Genomic DNA, 23,095 nt, shown 5'->3' with positions numbered 1-23,095 from the left:
GGAGACGATTACTAACAAAAGGAAACAAAAATTGCCCGTGAGTAGATTTTTCGAAAGTCTTTGCGACCGTGTTCCTTTATAAATGTTTATCACAGGTAATTTATTATTCTTGGCATTTCTTTTAATAGTACAATACAAAGTTATAGCAGGAGCTAGGAAAATTGTGTATTTGAAATACTCTGTCGGATTCATTGTTCATGGGTCTATTTCAATAATTCAATTCAATTCAATTTGTTTGTGTAAGATTATTCGTTTTATTGATTGCGAATTATTTTGAAATTGTTATTATATTTAAATGAAAAAAAAATATAAAAAAGGACTCGGTGGCAAACAGGTCAAATAATAATAAAAGGATATCCTGATGTCACCAATACGCAGTATTTCCCTCCCTCAGAAAACCACTCATCAACAAGGAAGTTAAGGATCATCATTACAACCACTCAGCTCCTTGCTTCCTCATGTCAGCCAATTGATTTCAATTTTTGGGGGTAATTTCATCATATTACAAAGAGTATGAGCCAGGTAATGTAATGTAGACATTACTATGGATTGTCTTGATTAATTGAATGATTGTTTTAATATTGATTTTTTTTAAAAATTAATTTCCATACGAAATTAACTTCAATACGTGTTCCCTATATCAATTATGTTCGGATTGTGTATCATGTCACTGTAAAGATCGTACACAATTATAAAAAGGTGGTGGACCGGGCTGTTGAAATGGCTTTATAAGTTTATTTCTCGACTTTCTTTCGCTGCCGAATTGTTTTATAATACAAATATATACAGAAATAGTCACATGTGCTAGTACGTCCGGTAACTTAATACTCCATGTATAGTAGTAGTCTACAATAAATAAAGTGGCACAATTATGAACGTAATAATTATGTGTATTACAACACCAACAAAATTAATTACAGAAAATATTATATAAAGAAAAATGATAGCTTCAAAACGTCTGTGATGTGTGCGTTTGTGTGTGTATGTGAGCACGCGTGTGTATGTATACACGTGTACTTGTTAGATCGTTCCTTCTGGCCATAATTTTGTTTCAAAGCACTTGATTGGCAAGTGCAAAGATTGACCTAGCTTGACCCATATATCAAACTGGTTTGTTGTTGTGATCATCCGATCATATTATCAGGTGATCATAATTATACCTGCAGAATTTCAATAAGGCTTTAAGGGCCTGCCAATCGGAGGTCTATAAAAACGATTAAGTTCATCATAATATCTACTTTCATAAAGGTGCACCCAAAACAGAAGTATCATGTTTACTGCATCCCATCTCATCTTCCGTACTTAAACCCTTTAATTAAAGATTGTTTTGTACTTTAGATGTGTTTCGTTACATTGGAGATAAATTAAAGTTACTATGTAGCTTTTGAAGAAAAAAAACCCACATCATTGAACATTGACATTAAGCATTATCTGGAAATTAAGATTATTCCTTTAATTACGATGAATCTAGAGATAGCATTGTTCGTACTGCGGAACGAACAGACCGCTTATTTTCTTGTTATCCTTATTGAAAAGAACATTATTTTATTCGTAGTATATGATGACCGTCTATTTCAAAACATCTATTTATGGTGTTTTGTTTTTAAACTTCCACGATCTATTTTTGTACACTTAATGGCAAATATATGAACAATACGACTACTATCTCGACCTTGTCTAAACTTAAATTCATGAATGTTTCACCATTTTCCTCTCCTTTTTTCTTTCTACTTTTATTTCAACAAAAATTGTGCATTCGTACGATTATGAAAGAAACCGAGAAAGTGATTCCAAGCACTTTAATATCGATATCTGCTTTGTTTTGACTGTAAAATAAACGTAGAATAAATTTGATTCTGCTTTCCGCCTCTCCAACTTCATTCTTATCTCTCTTAACTTGTCCCATTCTTCTCCCATCTTAGCTTTCCATCTCCTAATCGCTATGACATTTCCTCGTCACTCTCCTTCACTCTCGTAAATATAAACATCTAGATATCCAATCTCATACTCTTTGATTGTGATTTAATTTGAAAGGTTATTTAAGAAATTTGGCTTTGATGTACACCCATTCCTCTTTTGAATTTTCTGTAAACGGATCACCGCGAGTATTTATTGGCGTTTCATTATTGCTGGCAAGACTTTCAATTATTTGAATGGATATTACACTCGTGTCCTTTGCTAGTCTGTTGTTTGAATCTAAACAGGAACATTGATTTCACAGCTCATTTTTGTTTGGTGTCCATATAGGTGTGATCATAGTACAATGTACTTTAGTATCATTGGTGTAACAAAGAAATAGGGAAGTTTAAGTTTGTTTGATACAGGCGAATTGAGAATCATTTTCCGAACTGTTGAAAAAACAGGACGTTGATCTTCCGGTAAACAAATCTTAGTTAAGGCTACATTTTCAAAATGTGGAGTCATGTAACAAATTTATTGTCACCGGAAAAATCCGGGGTTTTCACGAGGAATATTTATGCCTTGTTGATAGTTCCTCATAAGGTGATATTCTAGGCTTAGTTAATATGGGGTAACATGGGAAGGTGCCCTCCTCCCGACAAATGGGGGGGGGGGGGGGAGGAGTTGAAAAATAAAACAAGGTATCCTCATTCTTATCATCTCTGTTATCATGTTGTCATCACCCCTCGCCTTTGGAGCCAGAAGGCATACATCATATCATTTTACTTTGAATGCCCTTCTGGCTTCAAACAGATATAATTATTTTCTCTTTTACTCAAAACAATGTGCAATTTTACATTACACATCCTAGATGAAATAAAAATGAATTTATAATTCACAGGTAGTAAACATAACACTTGCTCATTTCCAAAGAGTTTTTAAGATGATTAATATTCAATACATGTATATACGTTTTACTGATTGACTTGAATATCTTAAGTTTTTAGTTCCATGTTTGATGCTTTTTATGTCAATAAACCAATACAATTAATACAATACAACACATTAGAAATACAGTCATCACATTCTGTACAACAATCACCATTTTTATCGACATCATCATCATCATCGTTGTCATCATCATCGTCGTTGTCATCACAATCCTCAGTATTGCCACATTTTGTCATCATCTTCATCTCTATAAATTTCATCATTTCATGATACCGCAATAACCAGTCGATGGTATTACTGAAACAGATCAAATTTATATATCCATCTTCACTAGAGAGATGTTCAATTCATATAACACGAACATTGTGACCACCTAAATGAAAAAAGTTTCGTAAACGAAATATTTTGATTAAAAAATACTTTATTATATGTTCATTAAACTCGGATTCAAATATTATTGTCTGATAATCTTTTCATTCGAATCAAGATCATCTATAGATCATTTTATCTCAATCAGATTGTCTAAAAATATATAAATAAATACGTTAATTGCGTCAATCAAAATGTCACATGGATTCATCTACATGTATAAATGAAGCTTTTATCTTATACTAAATGAGGAAAATTAATGTTAACAATCATTCTAGATCTTCAGTCGATTGAATGCAAGATTTCAATACAAAATAATAAGTGTAGATATCCTATTGACGGCAAATGATTACATCCAATGCTAGTAGCCTCGAAGAAAACAGGGGCACGTGCCGCCCATATTGAGGAACAAAAAAGGAAAGGGGAAAGGAGGAGATAAAGAATGAGAATGAGGGAAGGTAACGTAAAACTGAGATGACACGACACCAGCCCCCCCCCTAACACAATATCCTCACCCTATGGACGTGTTCTCTAGCAAATCCTCCGCCTAGTAAGAACGGTGCCCCCCCTAACCCGACATCATCGTTCAATGAATAATTATACCAATGCTACGCCACTGATTTAATGCCATGAGTACCAACAAGACCAACATCAAACTCCCGAATGACCAAGAAAGAGCGGTGTGGAAACACTTTGGGGTTGGCCTGGCGGTGTGACTGAGGCGACTGAGGTGTAAAGTTTCTAAGGAAATGCCTATCATCATATTATCGATGACGTTATGATGTTGGTAGGGCCTTTCTCTTATAACGCATCCTCCATGGTTTTGTATGCTCCTATAGGTGTGGCCAGTAGCGTGCAGCTGAGTCCAGTCATGGGGCACCGGCCATGCTTGGGAAATGAAATGTGAATGTACAAGGCCGTTGATTAGATGTGGAAGGGGTCCCATCGACTTCTTTTGTGTGGCACTTAACCTCGGTTATCAAAATTGTGTAATGACCTTTGGGCCAGTTTGATTCATGTCATTAAGCCGTGAAATTGCAATTTTTCTTCAGGTGGTATTCATGTTATGTGTTTCCCAACTTTATCTTCTCCTGGATCAAAAACCATTACCATCCCAATGGACAGAGGAATATTATTGATAACAGAAAATATTAGTTTTACTACGCTTTCCTGGAACAGAACAAAAATTTGTTATTTTCAGTTTAAGATATTATGAATTGGTTTTCTTCTTGTAACAAAATAGGCGACCGAAAATAATTTTGGATGAGTAGAATACCATAGTTAACTTAGTTTTTTAGTAAGTATACTCGACAACCCTTCATCTATTTAAATGATAGTGGATCAGCAACTTCAATCTAAATTATCAATCAAAAGAGAATAATAAGTCTGGTTTGGCAGTGGTCATATAATCTGTTCCGAATATATTTGTATTTCGGTTAGCATTATAGAATTAGAATGTAATGATGAATGAATGAATACAAATCTGCACATAACTTTTTATATTCGAAATATCTACCAAAATTCATTTTAATTTTAGAATAAATAAAATAACGTTGTGAAAGATATCAGCACGTATAACACAATGTTATAATTACACTTATGGCACGATATCTTATTTCCAAGGCTCCCAACCACTCAGTCTTTGTATGGCAGTCAAGTTCAATCCCTTGCGAACTTTCAGTTCATGTCGGCACGACTTAAACCATCGCGAATCTTTGACTTCATGCATAACTGGTGGCACGCTGTTCATATAGGGTAACAAGTCACAAAAATACGTCATTTGCAGCTTGGGGTATTTCTGATAGACCTTACCATGTTCCCGCCACTTGAAGTAGCTGTTATATAATTTCTCGTCCGAGGCTACGCGCTTGATATAGCGAGCGAGTTCCTCCGCGTTTTCGAAATCACTCACGTGGATGAAAGAATTCGGAGGCGCGTATTTCTCGTAGTCTGCTTTGCGCGGTCCATACACCACGGGGATGACGTCATTTTCTAACGCCGAAGCCCAGATCTTTTCTGTCAAGTAGTCATTGCACTCGGAGTTTTCGAGAGAAAGGTAAAATTTATACTTGGTGAGCATCTTGACACATTCCTCGGATAGGCGAGGGAGACAGGTCAGGTTGCCGCAGCGTCCATAGGTGTCGATCTGCATATGGCGCTGTAGTTCGGCCACGAACTCGTTCCTCGGCCAGAAGACCTCCTTACAGTTGCTCGCCATCCACGCAATCAGTTTGGTCTTTCCTTGCATCCAGTTTTTCGTCTCGCTCTTGTTGGCTTCGTCTTCAGCGAAAGGAGTAAAGTAAGCGTACGGAACGCTTATGTTTGAATACGCACCATACGTCATGTCTACGTGATACTTGAACAGGCCCAGCCGTGGGTTCCACGTGTGCATGCGAAGAACGTTTTCCATGCTGTAAAACACGACAAGTTGGTTGGCAACGGGTTTGTAGCCCAACACATTGGTGAAGGACCATCTCATTGTGAATGGAGAAAGGCCGAAGAGCACGGCATCCATCGTCCTGGCAATGCGGAGATCGGTATCCAGATGGATCTCGAGACCTTCTCCATTCGGGCACTGGACTACACATGGTTGAGTCTCAGGTTTCCCTTTCTCCACTCGTACACAATTGACCAAATCTTCCAACTCGTGCCACGTCGAGATAGGTTGAAGCTCGGAATGGATGTACAGACTTCGCGTTCTTCTCTTGGTTCTATCATCATGTTTGGGAGACTTGATCACTGTTTGGTCACCATTTTCATTCCTGACATCACCATCCCACGCTTTATCAATGCTCTCAAGCTCTCCACTAGTTCTGACAAAAGACAAACTTGAGCGGTCAATTTTGTGTTTTCCTTGGCTTGGGAAGGTGATGAAGTTAATTGTTAGGCAGACGAGGATGAATGCCAGAGTAAAAAGGATTAGTCGTAGATGATAGACACTCAGCCGACGACACTGAAATTAAAGGGGAAAAGGAAAATGCTTTCGACGTTAGCCTAACGAAATACAATGTCAACTTCTATACTTAATGGCGGGAGTGGTAAGGAGCTGGTTGTGTTACGCCAGCTACATACGAGACGTCAATTCCATTGCGTCAATAAATGCAATTCATGCACATCCAGGGGGTGATTCTCGAAACCGTTAGGCCTAACTTTTTGGACAAGTGTTATTTTATATACCTCATACATAGATTGTCATTCACTGATTGGTCAAGACTATATCACATGTCAAGGAGCATTTCGATCTATCAAGTATCATTACGTCAGAGGGGTTGATAGCTACTATCAAACCCTGGGATAGGACCCCTAACCCCTCCCGCGACTTAGTTGCGCACACAAATTTTTTGAGTTGCTAGGCTACCGCAATCGCGCGGTTACGCGCAGCGCGTAGGAATTCAATACTCTTGCCTTGAACTTGATGTTGTATTTTTCTTATTTGGGTTAGTAAATTCCTCTTGATCTCGTTTCCTGTTTTTAGAGCTAGATCTAGACCTACAGCTAGACCTAATCATGAATCAATAAAGAGGATATGAGGTATATAAAACAAATATGGACTGCTCTGTAGTCGGATGATGGTGGGAACTACCACTCCCTCGGTGGTGTTTACACCAGCCCTTCTATCACCCCCTCGGCTTCGCCTCGGGGGTGATAGAAGGGCCGGTGTAAACACCACCTTGGGAGTGATATTTCCCACCATCATCCTCATGAGCAGTCAATATTTGTATACTCTTGCCTTGGACTTGATGTTGGATGTTGGAAGATGGACTGCTCTGTAATCGGATGATGGTGGGAACTACCACTCCCTCGGTGGTGTTCACACCGGCCCTTCTATCACCCCCTCGGCTTCGCCTCGGGGGTGATAGAAGGGCCGGTGTAAACACCACCTTGGGAGTGATGTTTCCCACCATCATCCTCATGAGCAGTCAATATTTGTATAATATTTAACAGGCGTTTCTATGGGATGTCCGCGAACTTAGGGTGCGTTTAAGCTTAAATTTTGAAGGCAGAATGAGCGATTTGTAACGCTCATCGTAAACGCTCATCGTAATCGCAGTTCCACGGTGTACTGTTTATGCTCACTTCTCTGGCTCCTCCAGGCAATTCCCCTGGGTGGCCTTAATTGGCCTTGCAGCTGGATTCGCAAACCTGCACTGTGCATGCTACGTAGACCCACTAGAGGTCAGTGCGTTGACCCCATTTAAACGCGTTTACAAATTGTAAACGAATCTTTTTGTGAGTTTACGATCGGCGATCCACGTTTTTCGGTGATTCTACAAAAGTGAGAAAGGACGTAACCGTGTTTTAAACTAAACGCGTAACAGATGCCTGATTCTGGCCAGAAAAAGTTAAGCATAAACACGCTCTTAGACCAATGACAGTTTCGAGAAACGGCCCCAGGTTACAGTAAACAGACCGGCGGTACAGATCAATAATTTGTTTCTCTCAAAGGTTCTCCGCCGAGTCTGCGTCAAAACATTGCGTCTTTGCTGTAGAGTTGGATGTGTCTGATTCAACATGAAATCATTTTTTGCGATTGACGCAACAGCACTTACGTCTTGAGCTTTTTCTCTCATTTTTCAAATTTCTTATTTCCAGAAAACTATGTTAAAAGTCGGATTAGAAAAAGAATAAGAGATACATTGTTCCTATTCGTAAATAGCTCAGAATAATACACACTATAGCTATAATTTATTTTGTTGAAAATTCTCAGTTAATAAATGCCTCTCTATCAACACACTGTGCAAATATTCACTTTAAGACGATCACTCCAGTTTATACGATTGACCACTTTAATGCAACAAAACAAACTAATCTCCTTTCTCGGACAATAAATAGATGTGCTATATATAAATTGTGGAAAATGAAGCGAGTGCCATTTCTTTTAAATGGTTAGGTATAACTTGTACACTAAACGACATACCGAAAAGAAATATTAAAATTCTTTTTGAAAAGAATTATTCATCTCGACTGGTTTGTTAAAATTTCAATGAGGTCCAACAATTGGAAAGAAAGAGAAAACTTCTACTTGAACCATACTTACTAATATTCGTCTGTGTATTTTGGTTAACGTTCCCATCCTGTTGTGCTGTTTATCAATGTCAGGCATTTGTCTTTTTCGAAGTGTGGTCCCTTTGAGTCGATTTGAATGTGCTTCCTACATAAAGAAAGCGAGAGAGAAAGAGAAAGAGTGTGAAAGAAGGAAGCGTTTCTATCCAGGAATATTAGGTTTGGTGGTACATTTCTCAAAAAGAAAGGTACGAGAACATATCCCTGATGAACAATTAATCATTGTTAGATGAAGCTCTCGTGAAGTACTTGATAGGGTCTAGTGTGTTTGCATAGGCGTAAAGGCACATTTTTGCGCGGTAGGGGTCGGGGTGGTAGTTGACGCCTTTTCAATACCAAAATTATATTTTCGGGCACTGTTTGCTCGAATATGAGATTGTGAAGCTGGAGATCAGGGTGTCGTAATTCAGCCGCACGGGGCTCGGCGCTTAAATGATAGCAAAGGCGAGACAACTCCGTCTTGGCATGGTTCTCGAAACATATTAAAAAATACATATTGACTTTTCTGTAGTGGTCACGTACACGCCCCGCTTCAGTCACAGCAATATAATTGGATGTGCGGGTGAAACACCTATACAAAAAAGGAGAGGGAAGAGAATTAGAAAAAGAAAAAGAAGAGGGAGGAGGAGAAAGGAAGAAAGAGGTGGATGAGGATGAGGTGTCGTGGTATAATGGTTCATTCAATATGAGAAGGAGTAGATGAAGAAGGAGAAAGAAGGAAAGGACAAATAGGCAGAAAATAAATGAGACGATGGAAGCAAAGGAGAAGAGAATATGGTAAAGTAATAAAAAGAAAGTACACTTTACAATAGTTGTGATCAAAACAACTGCAACCCTTTAAAATGTTAGTGTCTATTGTTTTTATTTTGCATTTAATTCATACCAATATGCCAACAGTTTCTAAAAGATTCCTAATAATCAAGAACTGCACAAAAATGAAACCAAATAAATGGGAACGAGTATATTAGTTACATTTCCACTATTTTCATAGCCTATAGTCATGAATAATAATAAAGATGGCTTCTTATATTGCGGTGAAGCTCCCGGCGCTCCAACATTACCCCCGCCGATCATAGCTGGCGGCCAAAAATAATATGAAGCGCTCTGCAACATGGCATATCGGGTACCCATTTACACCTTGGTGGAGAGTGGCAACATAATGTGCATTAATGTCTTGCCAAGGGATCTTCGTGCCGGGCTGGGATTCGAACCCTCAACCCTTGGATTAATAGTGAAATGAATGAAACACTACACCACGACATCTCAAAAATCACGTTTACGACACCGGAACAATGTACATGGTACGTTAAAGTTTGTTGTTTACTACTTACGTCCACCTAAACTGCCGCCGATGAAGGCCTTCATTTTAAAACTTTGATAGCTGACGACAACAAAAATCTTTAAAGAATAAAAAATGTCATCTTTAGCTATGGGACCTGTGTCGCCAAGCAAATACACTTGATGAATAGAGAAAAAAACAATCGTTTGCTCACACAGAACCCGTACAAATTACTGCTTTTTAATGGAGACTGTTTTGTACCGCCACCGCTATAGTTCTAAAGCGACCTTGTAGAACTGCAGACACAGTGTATTGGGGGCAAATTTTGGGTTACCATTGTGCTGAGACCATTCAAGCGAATACTCTTTTCAGAGAGAGAAGGAACACAGGGTTATGTAATATAAATAGACTCTTTTCTATATGCCTCTCTCTATAGACCCACCCTCTTCAGTGCGTCTTATCAATAAAACCCCAGTTACACTATATAACGATACCGACAACGGAGCGAACAAGCATTACATTACCCCCTAAAGAACAATAATCGGTCCGACCGGTATCGGTGTGGAGTCGGTTTAGCGGTGTGACTGAGGTATAGTTTGTAGAAGAGCTTGGAATCCTTTAGTTTGGAAGTTAAACAACTCTGAATGAATGAATGAATCTCATTTTGAAGCCTGTCCTCTCTTTTCAATTTGCTAGGTTATTTGCTAGGTTTCTCCCTTTTCTTCCCCCTTATTTGGCAAACACGTAAACAGTGTTGGCCCTAGGTACAAGCTAAAAACAAAACCTAACGGTTTGACAAAGTTTGCATGCCTGTGATACATCATGTATCTAACGTTACGGTGAGAGTTTTCCTAAATCTTTGTTCAGGAATTGGGCAAGGCTTGTGTGAGTTTTTAAGGGACGCATGTACCATATTGCTTAGTTTTACTATCGCTGGCGAAACTTTCTCATCATTAGCATGGTATATCGTTATATTGGCAGGTAAGCTTTGTTATCTCAGATATAATATTATATCCACGTTATCGAAGAAATATCCATGTTTTAAGCATTTATATTTAAAATGTTCATTGGTTTTGTTTTTTCTTATTTATTCCAAATATCGGCATAGTAGCATCAACACCATCTGCCAACAATGCAACATTCTGCTGAATATGTAGAATTTAGTATCATTAATATAAATACACTGTTGGTCATAAAGGTGGAATAATTATTTTTACCCCGATTTATGGAACGATTTTGAAAATGATTTATTCCTAATAGATCTAAATAATAGTATACATTTTTAGATTTTATTGAATAATAATTTGCGAGTGTATGTTTTGCGTGACTGCTAAAGCATGTGTGTGCTAATATCCTAATCAACTAGGGGACCTACGTCTTAAAGTCATAACTGTCAATATTTCATTGCATTTTCCCCCGGTCCCCAACAGGAAAAAAATCCTCTGTAGGGCCATGCATCATGGTTCAAGGCATGCCCACATAGAGGTTTTTTTATGTTGGAGGTCGGGACAAAATGCAATGAATTATTGATAATTTATTGCATTTTCTTTGTTTTTTGTATTTGTGGGGGCGGCGACGTACCCTAGCCCCCACTGCGTACAGCCATGATTCATTGGCTAAGCAATGGCCTTGTTACTGTGAGCCCCCAGGATCAAAACCGTCTCGATGTGCTATATTAGTGCCCTTTTATGAGGCATTAATCATCATTACTGTCAGTTATGACTTAAAACAAACACTCACAAATTATTATTCAATAAAATTTAAAATGTACACTATTATCAAGATCTATTAGGAATAAATAATTGTCAATATCATTCCATAAATTGGGGTTAAAATGATTATTCCACCATTATGACCAACAGTGTATATTTAGCGCTCACTTTATATTTTCAATTTTTGTAGGATTGTTACCATTATCGACTATTTCATTAGGATACTATTTGTTCATCTGTTTAGCCATATCTATTATATTATTGTTATTATCATTATCATTATCGTCGTCATCATTGTTCTATTGATGTTATTATTGACCTGGTAGGCAAAATCTAAGTTCGATATAATGTAATTGTATGTCCAGTGTGTATGTATGTTGAGTGTAGAATAGGACTCATGGGTATGCCTAGAGTATTAAGTGTATTGAGGCAAAGTCCAAGATGTTACATTTAGTATGTTACACACCACATGGCTAATTTATATAGCCCTGGATCAAGCCAAATATGAAGGATATAATTGTGAGGTTTATCGTGTTTATTAGTTCATGTTGCTTGGTAACGTTAATGACACAACATAACATGGGATTTACCACTTGATATGGTTATTAGTCTGTCCCGTTGAGACAAGTGTATATGGATACAAAAACACACTTCCCTGTAAGAAAATGTTGGGTAAAAGAATTGCCCAATTAAGTAAAGGGTAATTATAAGATGAGTAGGGCCAACATTAAAGCAGTTATTTATAGGCCTAACTCACGGTTAAGCAGTTTTAGCCCAATTTGTAGTAAAAGGTAACCATAATTGGCCAAAAATTTATCCAAATCAGGCCTAAAATAGCCCAAGGTTTGATCACACACATCATTGTCGGGCAATTTTTACTCATTTTTTCAATAGTCTTTATAATTTTCTTTCAATTTGCAATTTGATCATCATGGAGATACATACTGCATTCCCGTGATTATTAAGCTAAAAAATACATCATGACGAAAAGTTTCAAGCATAATGTCAGTGTATAGAAAAAAATGGACCTCCACACGATTTGTTTTCTTATTCCCTAAGGCAAATGCATGTCAGACATATATAACTGTCTACAAAGTCCAGTTGTGATAAATTTTTGATATCCACCAATTCATTTTTTAAATCCAATTCAGATAATATTTTTTTCTTGAAACAATTTGGATTGCATTCGTGCCATGGAGTTGCTCCAACGCAACGTAACGAATATCTAAAAGTGACCACGAAGTTACATTTGAGCATATACCATTGTATATAAGGGGGACAAAAATAGTTTTTTTGGAAAAACGAGGGGTGCCTATACCATCACGCGTTTGTGTTCGTGATGTGCGATTCATGATACTGACAAGGGAATATCAGACGTTTTTTGTTTATTTATTTGTTTGTCTTTTGTTTTGTTTTTTCTTAAAGAGGAATTTACATAGCAATTTCAATGTCAATGACATCATTATTTGCTATTTCTTTCAATGTTTAAAATCTTGAATTAGAGTCATGATGGTATGATACAAGGCGAAATGTACATGTATTTAAAATAGTAGTATTAATAGAAGTAGTAATAGTAGTAGCAGAAGTAGTTGTAATATTAGTAGAAATAGAAATAGTATTAGTATTAGTATAGTAGTAATAATAACAGTGATAATGATACTTATTAAACAATTAATAATAATAGGGTGGCTAAGTGACTCGGCATCATATCTTTGGTGTTAGAGTGGTTGTCTCCAATGGAGCTCGTCTCAGGTTTCAAATTAACATAGTAACTTCGTCCATCTGATAGGATGAAAATGTAAGGGTTGCTTATCTTTGAGTTTGTCAAACTATGCAGTAGGTTATGTTTTTGCCAATTCGCAAGCATAAATCAATTTTATAAAGTATAACTTTGAAATAACAGAGTGCAAATTTAAAATATATGATACTAGATATTTACCATAATTGTTTTATAACAAGTAGTTTTGTAACCATTTATCATGTATCTTTCTTTCTACAAGGTTATTGACAATCTGTTAGAGTTATAATGTAAAATGACTTTGTAAATATTTTATTACCTTGTAAGCACTGACCGTCCCCGCCTTAGGTTCTAGTACCTCTTTATACACCAAATAAATGAATAAATAAAATAATTGAATGTACTAAAATCTTTGATGTGGTCGGTAACATATGGACTTGCCCATGTATTGTTATGCATAAAACATAATCATTTTACTTTGCAATATCAAAGCAAATATCAAGTAGGAACGAGGAATGGGTGAAATATGCTTTATTGGTACATCTAGTTAGTCTGGCTGAGACCAAATCGCTTATCAGTATCATTTTCTTTACATTAAAATATATATATATATGAGAAGGCAACATTCGGGTAATTGCACGGATAGAAATTCCGTAAGAATACACACATTTTCGTACAATGAGATTTTCAACATGAATATAATATATTATATATGAATTGTATATTCGATAAGGGAAATGATATGATCAGCCTCATCCACGAGATGTTGATATTTGAAAAAAAATCATCCAAGACAAAATATAATTATTCTCGACCATAATCTGGACCGCATTTCAATATAATCCACACAAAAGTCATGAAATTATTTCATTCAAAAAACAAATTACTAAACTTTTTACTCACATTGTGACTGCATATTTTGTAAACAATTTCAATTATGAAATCATATTTCTATAGCAGACTGTAGGAGAAAAAAGTTGCACTTTTGCATTTCATTATATAATACAGGGTTTACATGATATATTGTTTCGGATTCTTTCATCTTTTGTTCATGTTCTGGTGCATTACTTGTAATTCAGATTCATGAAAATGTATTTAAGATTTCTTAAAGCAATTTAATGAATTTGAGTAACAAGTTATGCGCCCCCACGTGTACAAAATTTTGGTAAGTCTTTACTCTATATTAAGTAAAAAGGGAACCTGCGTGTCTCTTAGGTCACATTTTTACACAATGTTGTATAAAAGTTACCACATATTGAATAACGTCTCACCCAACTGAAATGCAGGTTTACACTTCACCCATAAGTGGTTAATTAATTATCAAGCATTTTTGTTTAGAGAGAGCGTAAAGGGCTATACAGGGATCAATGGGTCCCCGGCAGAATGTTTTCAATTTGTTCTTCTTAACCGAAAACATTGAAATGCAACTTGTGAATGTAAGAAGCCCAATATTTTGCCTATTGAAATCCCCCTTTGAGACTGTCACAAAAATGCACGATGGCTTTCAATGGATTGGGTAACGGTATAATTTACTTACGTGATGTGGCAGCGGTGGTGCTTGGTCCAGTCTCAAGGATTAAAACGATGTCGGCCCTACTGTAGTCCAGAATCTAAAAGACGAAGAGTAAAATTGTCATGCACGCAGTGAAGCATTCTGCCTTGCATCATTTAACTCACACATCAGTATTAGGGAAGGAACAGTGGCTCAGTGGAAGAACATTGGTCTTGTAACAAGGAGGTCCGGGTTCGAAACCACAAGTCAACACGTTAATGCTCTTTTATAAGGCATTAATCCTCATTACCAATTCCTTCTAAATAGGACGCAAAGACGTCTGTCCACTGGTTGCTTACTTACAAGTATAGCAGTCAGGCAAAACAAACCATCAAACCAAATCAAACCAGACCAAAATCGTTATGCTTGGCTACATGATCACCTGTGGCATTTTCGAAGTAAATATTCCTCCTACATTCATGCTTAAAATTCATTTGCATCATGAAGGACTATCAAACTCACCCTAGTGACAACTTCTCCGAAATAAAATTTGGGGTTGAGTCAATGGGCTAAGTTGTTTGAGGACCAAGCAGGAGTGTAGAGCAATTTTGTAAAAGGTTAAGCAAACAAGACGTGCTTCAACATCGCCTTCCATTAGAGTAGCTGATTTCAAGAATGCACAAGTTATTCCGATCTAGCCTTGTTTTCTTTTAACACCGTATATTACTTTCTAAAATATGCAAGTTTGGTTCCCTTGCACTTTAATAAGTTTTCATCCTTGTTTTATAAGACTTGATGTTATTACAAAATAACATAGTGAGCTGCAAACAGCTAACGAGCAAAGTTCGGAGCAATGTATTATGGGATTATTGATAACGGTTTTTCGGGGTTTTTCGAACGATGAATAATCACTAGTTATCATAATTCATTAATAATTAATACTGTCTCCCAAAGGTTATCCTCAGAGTCATGGAGATTAATTGATCAGTAAGGTTCTGAGAAGATACAATGTATATTTATCAAGAATGAACCACAGTATCACAATCATGTCATGAAAGGGGTGAGGAAATAATACTCCAACTGTGGGCAACAGTGTACTCTGAAAGGCAGAAAAAAAGCAAGAAAGTTATGCTCATCTGAACGAGGAAATCGAGTCGAGTAATATTGTGAATCATATGTTAAATGTTTCTAAGTAGGAAGCAGATGCATTGTGATAAGGAAATAACAAATAGGAAAAATAACTGATAAAAATAATCAACATTCAATATTAGCTCATGATATCAATCAGGTTTGGAATGAGGTCATCTGCCCTTGTATCCCCGATCTTACCTGATAGTGTTGCTGTATCCCTTTTACTTAAGACAGTTCGTAGCCCACTGCCTGGATTTGTATTTGATTTGATTTGATTGAGAATTCGTTGGGAATGGTGAATTCGTGGGATGAGCGTGCCCGAACACGCTCAAAGGTAAAATATTTATTGAAACAAACGACCAGAATCTGGTCTAGACAATTTCAAGCTAATATGAAGTTGACATACTTTTATACTTAAGTCACATCTTATTCGGTCGCGTCTGATACTATTCTCATGTTATTATTAAGAAGAGTAATTTACACAACGACTAAACTCGGTCCTTTGATAGTTGATATTTGTTTCGCAAACTTAGCAGGTTTTCTTGTTTAAATATCAATGTTTGCATAGCTCTATTGGCTAGCGTTGTCAAGTAGGGGCAAAATATCTGAGAAGAATATTTTGTGAGGTAAAGTTGATGACCGAGTAAAGGTCATTTTAAACCTTAAAGAGAAGGTTGAGCTCTAAGGAGAGGTGACAAATAATTGTTGAGCATTTTCATTGTTATTGTGCAAGTGTGGAAGAACATCAGAGAAAAAATGTTCCCTGAAAAGCATGGCTCTTCCGATGCCTTCATATTCTGAATATTATGACATGTATCAGCTTGAAAAAGGTGGGCCTCATTTTATGCCACTTGTTTGTGTAGTCCCATATACAGTATATTTGTCTGTGTACACTGTATGTTACTTTTACCAAGACTGGGCCAAATTTCTTATCATTTTGATGATTCCAGAACCTTGCAGTACACACCAATACTGAAATGCTATATGATGTACTTTTCTGATCGATTCCACTCCGTTTCTTTCACAATGATCGCATGACCAGAATTCAACTTTATCTTTAACTTTAAGTATTAGAATGGAGTTGTTTTTTCAATGACTGATAGGTCGGGAGCCTGTCCCGAAGTAATCACCTATTTTTATTTATAAGATTTGACCTCTCTAAGTTTCTTAGACCATGTAAGTCATTGACAAAGGGGTAGTCAGTCTAGCCGTATAGCTGTCGGGTTTAGCTAGGATCGGGTCGATTTCATCCTATATAGCCCAAACTTTGTCAGTAGGGATTGGGTATCAGAAACCACCAAGAAATTAGAGTCAATTCTACCCCTATATAGCCACATCCGGAGCCACATGGACCAAATTTGTCAGATGTAAGAGGTATGGCTGTACATTGTAATACAAAACTGATAAGAGTGTCTATCGGGAAGGGAACGTAACACTTCTCTGAAAAGAAAACACCAATGTGCCCTTATAACCCAAGCTTTGCTGCCCTTAAATGGCCTGAATATAAAGAAAAGCATGTTTTTACATTCTGACCTTGATAACCGAAGAGCTTTTTATTCAATTCACTTAAAATTTACAAGGTGCAATTTAGAGTATTACAGTTTTCTTGAGGTACAATTTGGTGTCAAATGATCATTTCATTAATAAGTTATTAAATTGTATGTTCTTGCTTCATTAACAGCAGGCAAAAGATATTGACAAGATTATGTAAACGATGAGGTCTGAGTAACTTTGAGGGGTCAAATCGTTTAGGGAAAATGTGGTGACTACATACTATCAAACATAAGAATAAAATAGTTAGTGGACTTTCTTATTCCTTGTGAGTCAGTTTGTAAGAAATTCAAAGTAGAAATATTCCCTAAAAATGATTACTCTTCAAATCCTTTAATGGGCTGAGAGATTTAGACAAAGCTTTCGTGCCACAAGTCCAATTTGTGTTGCTACCCTTGATCATTCCAAAACCTGAATGTACTACGTAATCAACCTTTCTTCATTTCTACCAGTCTCTGAAATCGCATGACCAGTGCTCAACTTTATCCTTTATTGCATTGATTGTGTATGCCTATAATGAAGTTGTTTTTTTAATTGCTTCAATGATAATTGTCTTGATTTTTTAATTGAATGTCATCTCTACTCCTGTCATCATTGTATGATGGTATCAGGGTCACTACACTCAAACCTGTCTATAAAGGCCATTCAAGGGAAACAGAAAAAGTGGACACTTTATATTGATGGTCTTTATAAACAGACTTTATAACACACATTTCGCTCTCCAGTGAGACTATTTTAGATGGCAGCTACAAGTTGCAACTTGGATATGTTTTATGAAAGGGAAACATTTTTTTTAAAAACTTCATAGAAATGGCCTTTATAAACAAACTGTAACCTACCACACACAGTGAAAAATGTAAATGGCCTTCATGGACATTTTCTCTTAGAAAAGTAGAACTTAAAGAGGTTTATGACAGAAAAAAAAATCACAATGCCAAAGATATAAAAACAATTACTTCGATGACGACATAATAGTATCAACAAACTTATTCGGCTGTATATCGTGTGTACAATTTATTTTTCAATATCTGTTTGTTTGATAAAGTATAGGTCAAGTATCATCGCATGTTGCTGCAGGGCACACACGAGAGATTCACACTGATGCGAAAACTCGATATATTTCTGCCTGCATGACCATGATCAGAAGTACTATCAGATCTTCATTTGGCGGAGACGTGGCAGATATTCTTCGAAGCATGAAAAATATAATGGTTAGTGCTCTTTAGAGGCCCATTCACTTCAGTATACACAACGTAACCTTCTAACAACGTGATTTCAGTGATAATGATGATAATAATACTATTACTGTTTATTATAACTTACCAATTACAACGGAACCGACCAAAACAGTTACATAACTTACAGTAAAATCACAATATTTGGACCCCATTATGGAGTAAAGAGGCATGTTTGTGGTCAGGGCTATGTTTATACGGGCCTCCTAAGCAAAGAATTTCATGGTATGCGCTATGCAAATTATAAATAACTTAATTTAAAACTAAATGAATAAATGAATTTAAAAAACAAACAGAATTACAATGATAATAATAATAATTAATACTAATAATGCTAACAATAATAATGATAATGATAATAATAATGGAATGTTGTCATTATGATTGCGACCTAAATATTAAATATTAATAACATAGTTGTTCGCAGTGGCGTATCCAAAAATTATTAACTGGGGGGGGGGGGGTGGGGGTAAGGTACGTGTATTCCCACGTGCGATAAACACGCTGTAAGTTGTATTGATCTTCTTTACTAGAACAAAAACTGCATAATTATGAACATGTAAAGGGTTTAAGATAAGAATAGGCTGGGACAATAGTTTATAAAGTTTTGTTTTCTTTCTTTTTTCCTCTTTTCTCCTTTCCCTCACATTCTTTCATTATTGTAGATGTGGGCTGCCAAGGCGTGTCTCTACCCATACGCGTTCCTTTTAGGCATCGTCACAATCGTCGTCATATTTCAATTGATTAACATCATCGACCCACCTTACGTCATCAAGTCTAAGCATGGCGTCGACAAGGTCGATTATGATGACAACCCAGCAGGACCTCCGCCTACATGTAACTGGAATGTCCATATCTTTGACAGGATCAGGACGTTGAGCAAGGGTTCAGAATTCACGCCTTTAATGTCGAAACTAAAGATGGTAACAAACCACAGGTATGCGATGGGTAAGCCAATGATATGCCAAGGAGCCCCACATCAGATTCCCTGCTCGATTAGGATAACGTTATCACTGAACGAGACGGACCTGCGAAACAAGGACGTTGTGGTCTTCGGGATGTCCGCAACGTCTATGAGAGATGCAATAGGTATGTTAGCATCTAAACGTCGGACAGACCCGGAACAGCTTTGGGTCTTCATGACGATGCAGTCACCTCTAGAGATGAGGAAACTTGTTCCGCGTATCGGTAGTTTTCCAACGCATCTCCTGTGGTCATACATGACATCGTCCGATGTGGTCACTCCGTACGCGCAGTACGTCACAAACGAACCAATGGACACGGACAACGTCACCTACGGGCACTATGTCAGGGGGAAACGCAAATTGGTGGCTTGGATGGGGGACAACTGCGATGAGAAAGACTTCTGGCCCAGGAAAGCCTACCTGACGGAGCTGAGAAAGCATATACATGTGGATCTATACGGCGAGTGTACCAACTTGACCTGCCTTCCACGGAACTCGGAACAGTGTGGCATGTTAATGAGCCAGTACAAGTTCTTCTTAGCATTTGAGAGTTCCGAGTGCCGTGAGTACATCACCGAGTCATTCTGGCTCACCGCCCTCACACACCAGTCCGTACCTATTGTATACGGTTCCAAGAAGGACTCCTATCTCAAACTAGCACCACCAATGTCCTTCATCCACATCTCAGACTTTGAATCGCCTAAAGCTCTGGCCGATTATCTGATGTCACTCGATAAAAACGATGGATTATACTCACGTTTCTTTAAATGGCGTCATTCAGGATCCATAAAGACCCGTTACCCGCCATTCAAACCCGAATCTCTATGCAAGCTCCTACCATACATCGAAGATATGAAGATCAGAAAATTGGAGAAGGAAACCCTGTCAGAAACTAAATGGTTCAAGAGCTGCAGAAATAAGAATATAAGTTCAATACAGTCATTACGTACTTGGACCCCCTGGAAATAATATTTATTTCATAATCCGTTAAAGGATGTTTGTGTCTCTTTTGATTGACATTTGTGAGTAACTTTATGAAAACACGGCATTTTTAAAGCCTTTATCATGATCGCAAAGCAAGGGTGATTTCTAGATTTTATTGCATATCCCGTAGAAATCACGTTGAATCACGTAACATGTTATTGCAAAGTTCGTACATTTCAATATGTGATGAACAGGCTTTTGAAATTACCATAATTTGATCATTTTTTTAAAGTCTTTGCGAATGTTTAAATATTCAATATTATTTCCAAATTTCGATAAACATCCATCACTTTATTTTATAATTCCTGTATATCATACATTTTCTGTGTCAGACTTATTTACATCGACATATTTTCATTTAATAATAATATTAATACATAAGATTTGTAAGGCGCCAAATCCACTTGACAATCAAATGCTCAAGGCGCGGTTTTTCATTCCCATAATCATCATCACTTTCATCATTTTATTTATTTCATTCTTTTAATCATCCACCCTATCACGCTATCAAGCACACGCGTATTGTGATAGCCTTTCTTCTGCATGGTGCAGATTCAATAATGAATAATTCTTGACAGTGTGTCATGAGTTACATTTTGATTTAATGTCAACATTTTATTATCATCATATTGTGTATACGTTTACAAAATGGTTATATTTTGTATATGTTGTATCGTGGAAATGTTATTTGATATGTATGTTTTGCAGAAGAAAATAAATTCAATTCAATGTGTTCTTTGTACAGCCTTGGGAAGTCCCCAGAAGTTTCCATCACATCGCTTTAATTGTTAGTTAATGAATTTAATTTAATTCATCAACACTAACATTAAAGCGTACCCAAGTTCTAACGAGTTTGCAGGCACAAACCCATTTCCTTCGTTGTGATCAGGTGCGTACACAGGGGGGGGGGGGGGGGGGGGTGGGGGGGGGTGTTAACCCCCCTTGGGTCTTTTTATGTGTGTAACCACTCTAAAAAAACCCTAAAACCCCCCTAAATACCCCTTGGTATTTTTGTTTTGTTTTGTTTTATTATTAAAAAAAAAAAAAATATGCCCATGGCTGACCTAAAAAAAGGTGACCTTACCCCCCCCCAACGAAAAAAAAGGTCAAATTTCGACAGACCCCCCCCCCCCCCAAAAAAAAAAAGTTCCCCCGTACCCCCCCCCCCCCCCCCCCCCCCCCCCCAACTGAGCGACTTTTCGGCCGGCGCGATTTTCAAATTTTCGGGAGCAAAATAATAAAGCTGAGTCGTTGCGAAATTTTGGGCCGATTTTAAACCCCCCCCCCCCCCCCCCTTTGAAAAAATCCTGCGTACGCCCCTGGCTGTGATTAACATTATATAGTTCTAAATTTGTATAAAGATCTCTTTTTATTTGAAGTGGAAGATTAAACAGAGGTGAACAAATTAGATGTCCTGTTGGTCGCAAAACATTTTCGTATGATGGTGGTACACCCGGACCCCCTTATAATGATCTCGTATAATGACGCCTATTAATAAACTCCATTCCATTTCAAAAAGTCATCAATTTGCAATGATACCAATTTGAATTTGATTAGATGAGCATGTCATTGGACTGTTAGTTTTTATTTTGAACATTTAAAAACAAATTTTATGCATCATTTATGAAAATAAATTACCATAACAATATCAAAATTATGTTTAAATTTACACCTTATATAATTATGAGCTTTCAGATTCATCTTTGTCTGAATTATTGATCAATGGATAATAAAAAAAAGCTTAGAGTTGATTGATTAATTGATTTATTGGTTGATTGATTGATTGAGTTAGTGAGTGAGTTATAGTGAGTTAGTTAGTGAGTTAGTGAGTGAGTTAGTGAGTGAATGAATGATTGAATTGATTAGTTAATTGGTTGGTTGGTTGATTAATTGACTGATTGATTGGGTGAGTGAGTGGGTGAGTGAGAAGGAATGAATGATTGAATTGATTAGTAAGATGGTTGGTTGGTTGGTTGATTGATTGATTAATTATTAATGATTGATTGGTTGCCTGTTTGATGGATTGTGTATGTGTATGTGTGTTTGTTGGGGATTGGGTCAGTCTTGCATTACGTTACTTATTGCCTCGCTTAAACAATGATTTATAAGCAAGAGAAAATGTGGCAGCGAAGGGCCTTAAAGAATTGCCCACCCCCCCCTCCCCCACGGCCTTGTAAAAAAAAAGTACCATGTACACATTTTCAAGTGCTTTAAACTAAGTTTTAAAAATCTTCTCATTTCCTCGATCTACACCCTAGAAGTATAACTAAACTAACTAAAATGTTACAGTGAATTTTGGTTTCCAAACCGGCACAGAAAAGGTGTTATTCGTAGGCCTAATGTGGATTAAATGAGGATTCGTGAAGTAGAGCAATACATTTAAAAGGGGGAAAATTGTTTGGTCGAACAAATATGTTCAAATAGACACGTTTGTTAATCTTATGCATATTTCTTGTAGAAAAATTTTCCTTGGCAACTCAAAACCTTGCCAGAGGCTAACAAGGGAGTTGATATGTTGGCATATGCACATGGATTGCATCTATAGAGTTGCCATCAAAGTTTACATTGCAGGTGAATTAAACAGTCAGTATCGAGGGGTACAGAAAGAAACATGCATAGATCGAAATACATTATTAATGATATCTATTTTGACTATATTGATCTCTCTCAACTGTACATCGATAATGATTGCCGTGATTGGTTGAAAGTAAAAGTTTTGTTTTTA

The 23,095-nt window shown here is 37.0% G+C and overlaps 2 protein-coding genes across 4 annotated transcripts; one reads left to right on the top strand and one right to left on the bottom strand.

Annotated features, from left to right (window-relative positions):
* Positions 1-2,906: 2,906 nt before the first annotated feature.
* Positions 2,907-14,993, bottom strand: LOC753114 (putative fucosyltransferase-like protein). Of its 2 annotated transcripts, none has more exons than XM_003725681.3 (3): positions 14,550-14,993; positions 8,258-8,371; positions 2,907-6,172 (listed from the first exon to the last, which is right to left on the bottom strand). In XM_003725681.3, exons 2-3 carry the CDS (start codon positions 8,321-8,323, stop codon positions 4,832-4,834), a joined length of 1,407 nt encoding a protein of 468 aa, XP_003725729.1. In that variant the 5' UTR covers positions 8,324-8,371; positions 14,550-14,993; the 3' UTR covers positions 2,907-4,831. The 2 variants fall into 2 exon arrangements, with proteins under 2 accessions (XP_003725729.1, XP_001181213.2); XM_001181213.4 differs by lacking the exon at positions 14,550-14,993 and adding an exon at positions 9,615-9,857.
* LOC579774 (alpha-(1,3)-fucosyltransferase 6) lies at positions 9,497-21,277 on the top strand. 2 transcript variants are annotated; one of them, XM_031000438.1, is made up of 3 exons: positions 9,497-9,584; positions 18,237-18,397; positions 19,087-21,277. In XM_031000438.1, the coding sequence occupies exons 1-3, from the start codon at positions 9,524-9,526 to the stop codon at positions 20,353-20,355; spliced, it is 1,491 nt and encodes a 496-aa protein (XP_030856298.1). In that variant the 5' UTR covers positions 9,497-9,523; the 3' UTR covers positions 20,356-21,277. The 2 variants fall into 2 exon arrangements, with proteins under 2 accessions (XP_030856298.1, XP_784963.2); XM_779870.4 differs by lacking the exon at positions 9,497-9,584 and adding an exon at positions 10,285-10,543.
* The last annotated feature ends 1,818 nt before the right edge of the window (positions 21,278-23,095 follow it).

Source organism: Strongylocentrotus purpuratus, unplaced genomic scaffold (assembly GCF_000002235.5).
Source record: "Strongylocentrotus purpuratus isolate Spur 01 unplaced genomic scaffold, Spur_5.0 spur5_scaffold_6, whole genome shotgun sequence".
NCBI lineage: Eukaryota > Metazoa > Echinodermata > Echinoidea > Camarodonta > Strongylocentrotidae > Strongylocentrotus > Strongylocentrotus purpuratus.
The sequence above is the reverse complement of the archived record's forward strand: the minus strand, read 5'-3'. Positions and strand labels throughout refer to the sequence as shown.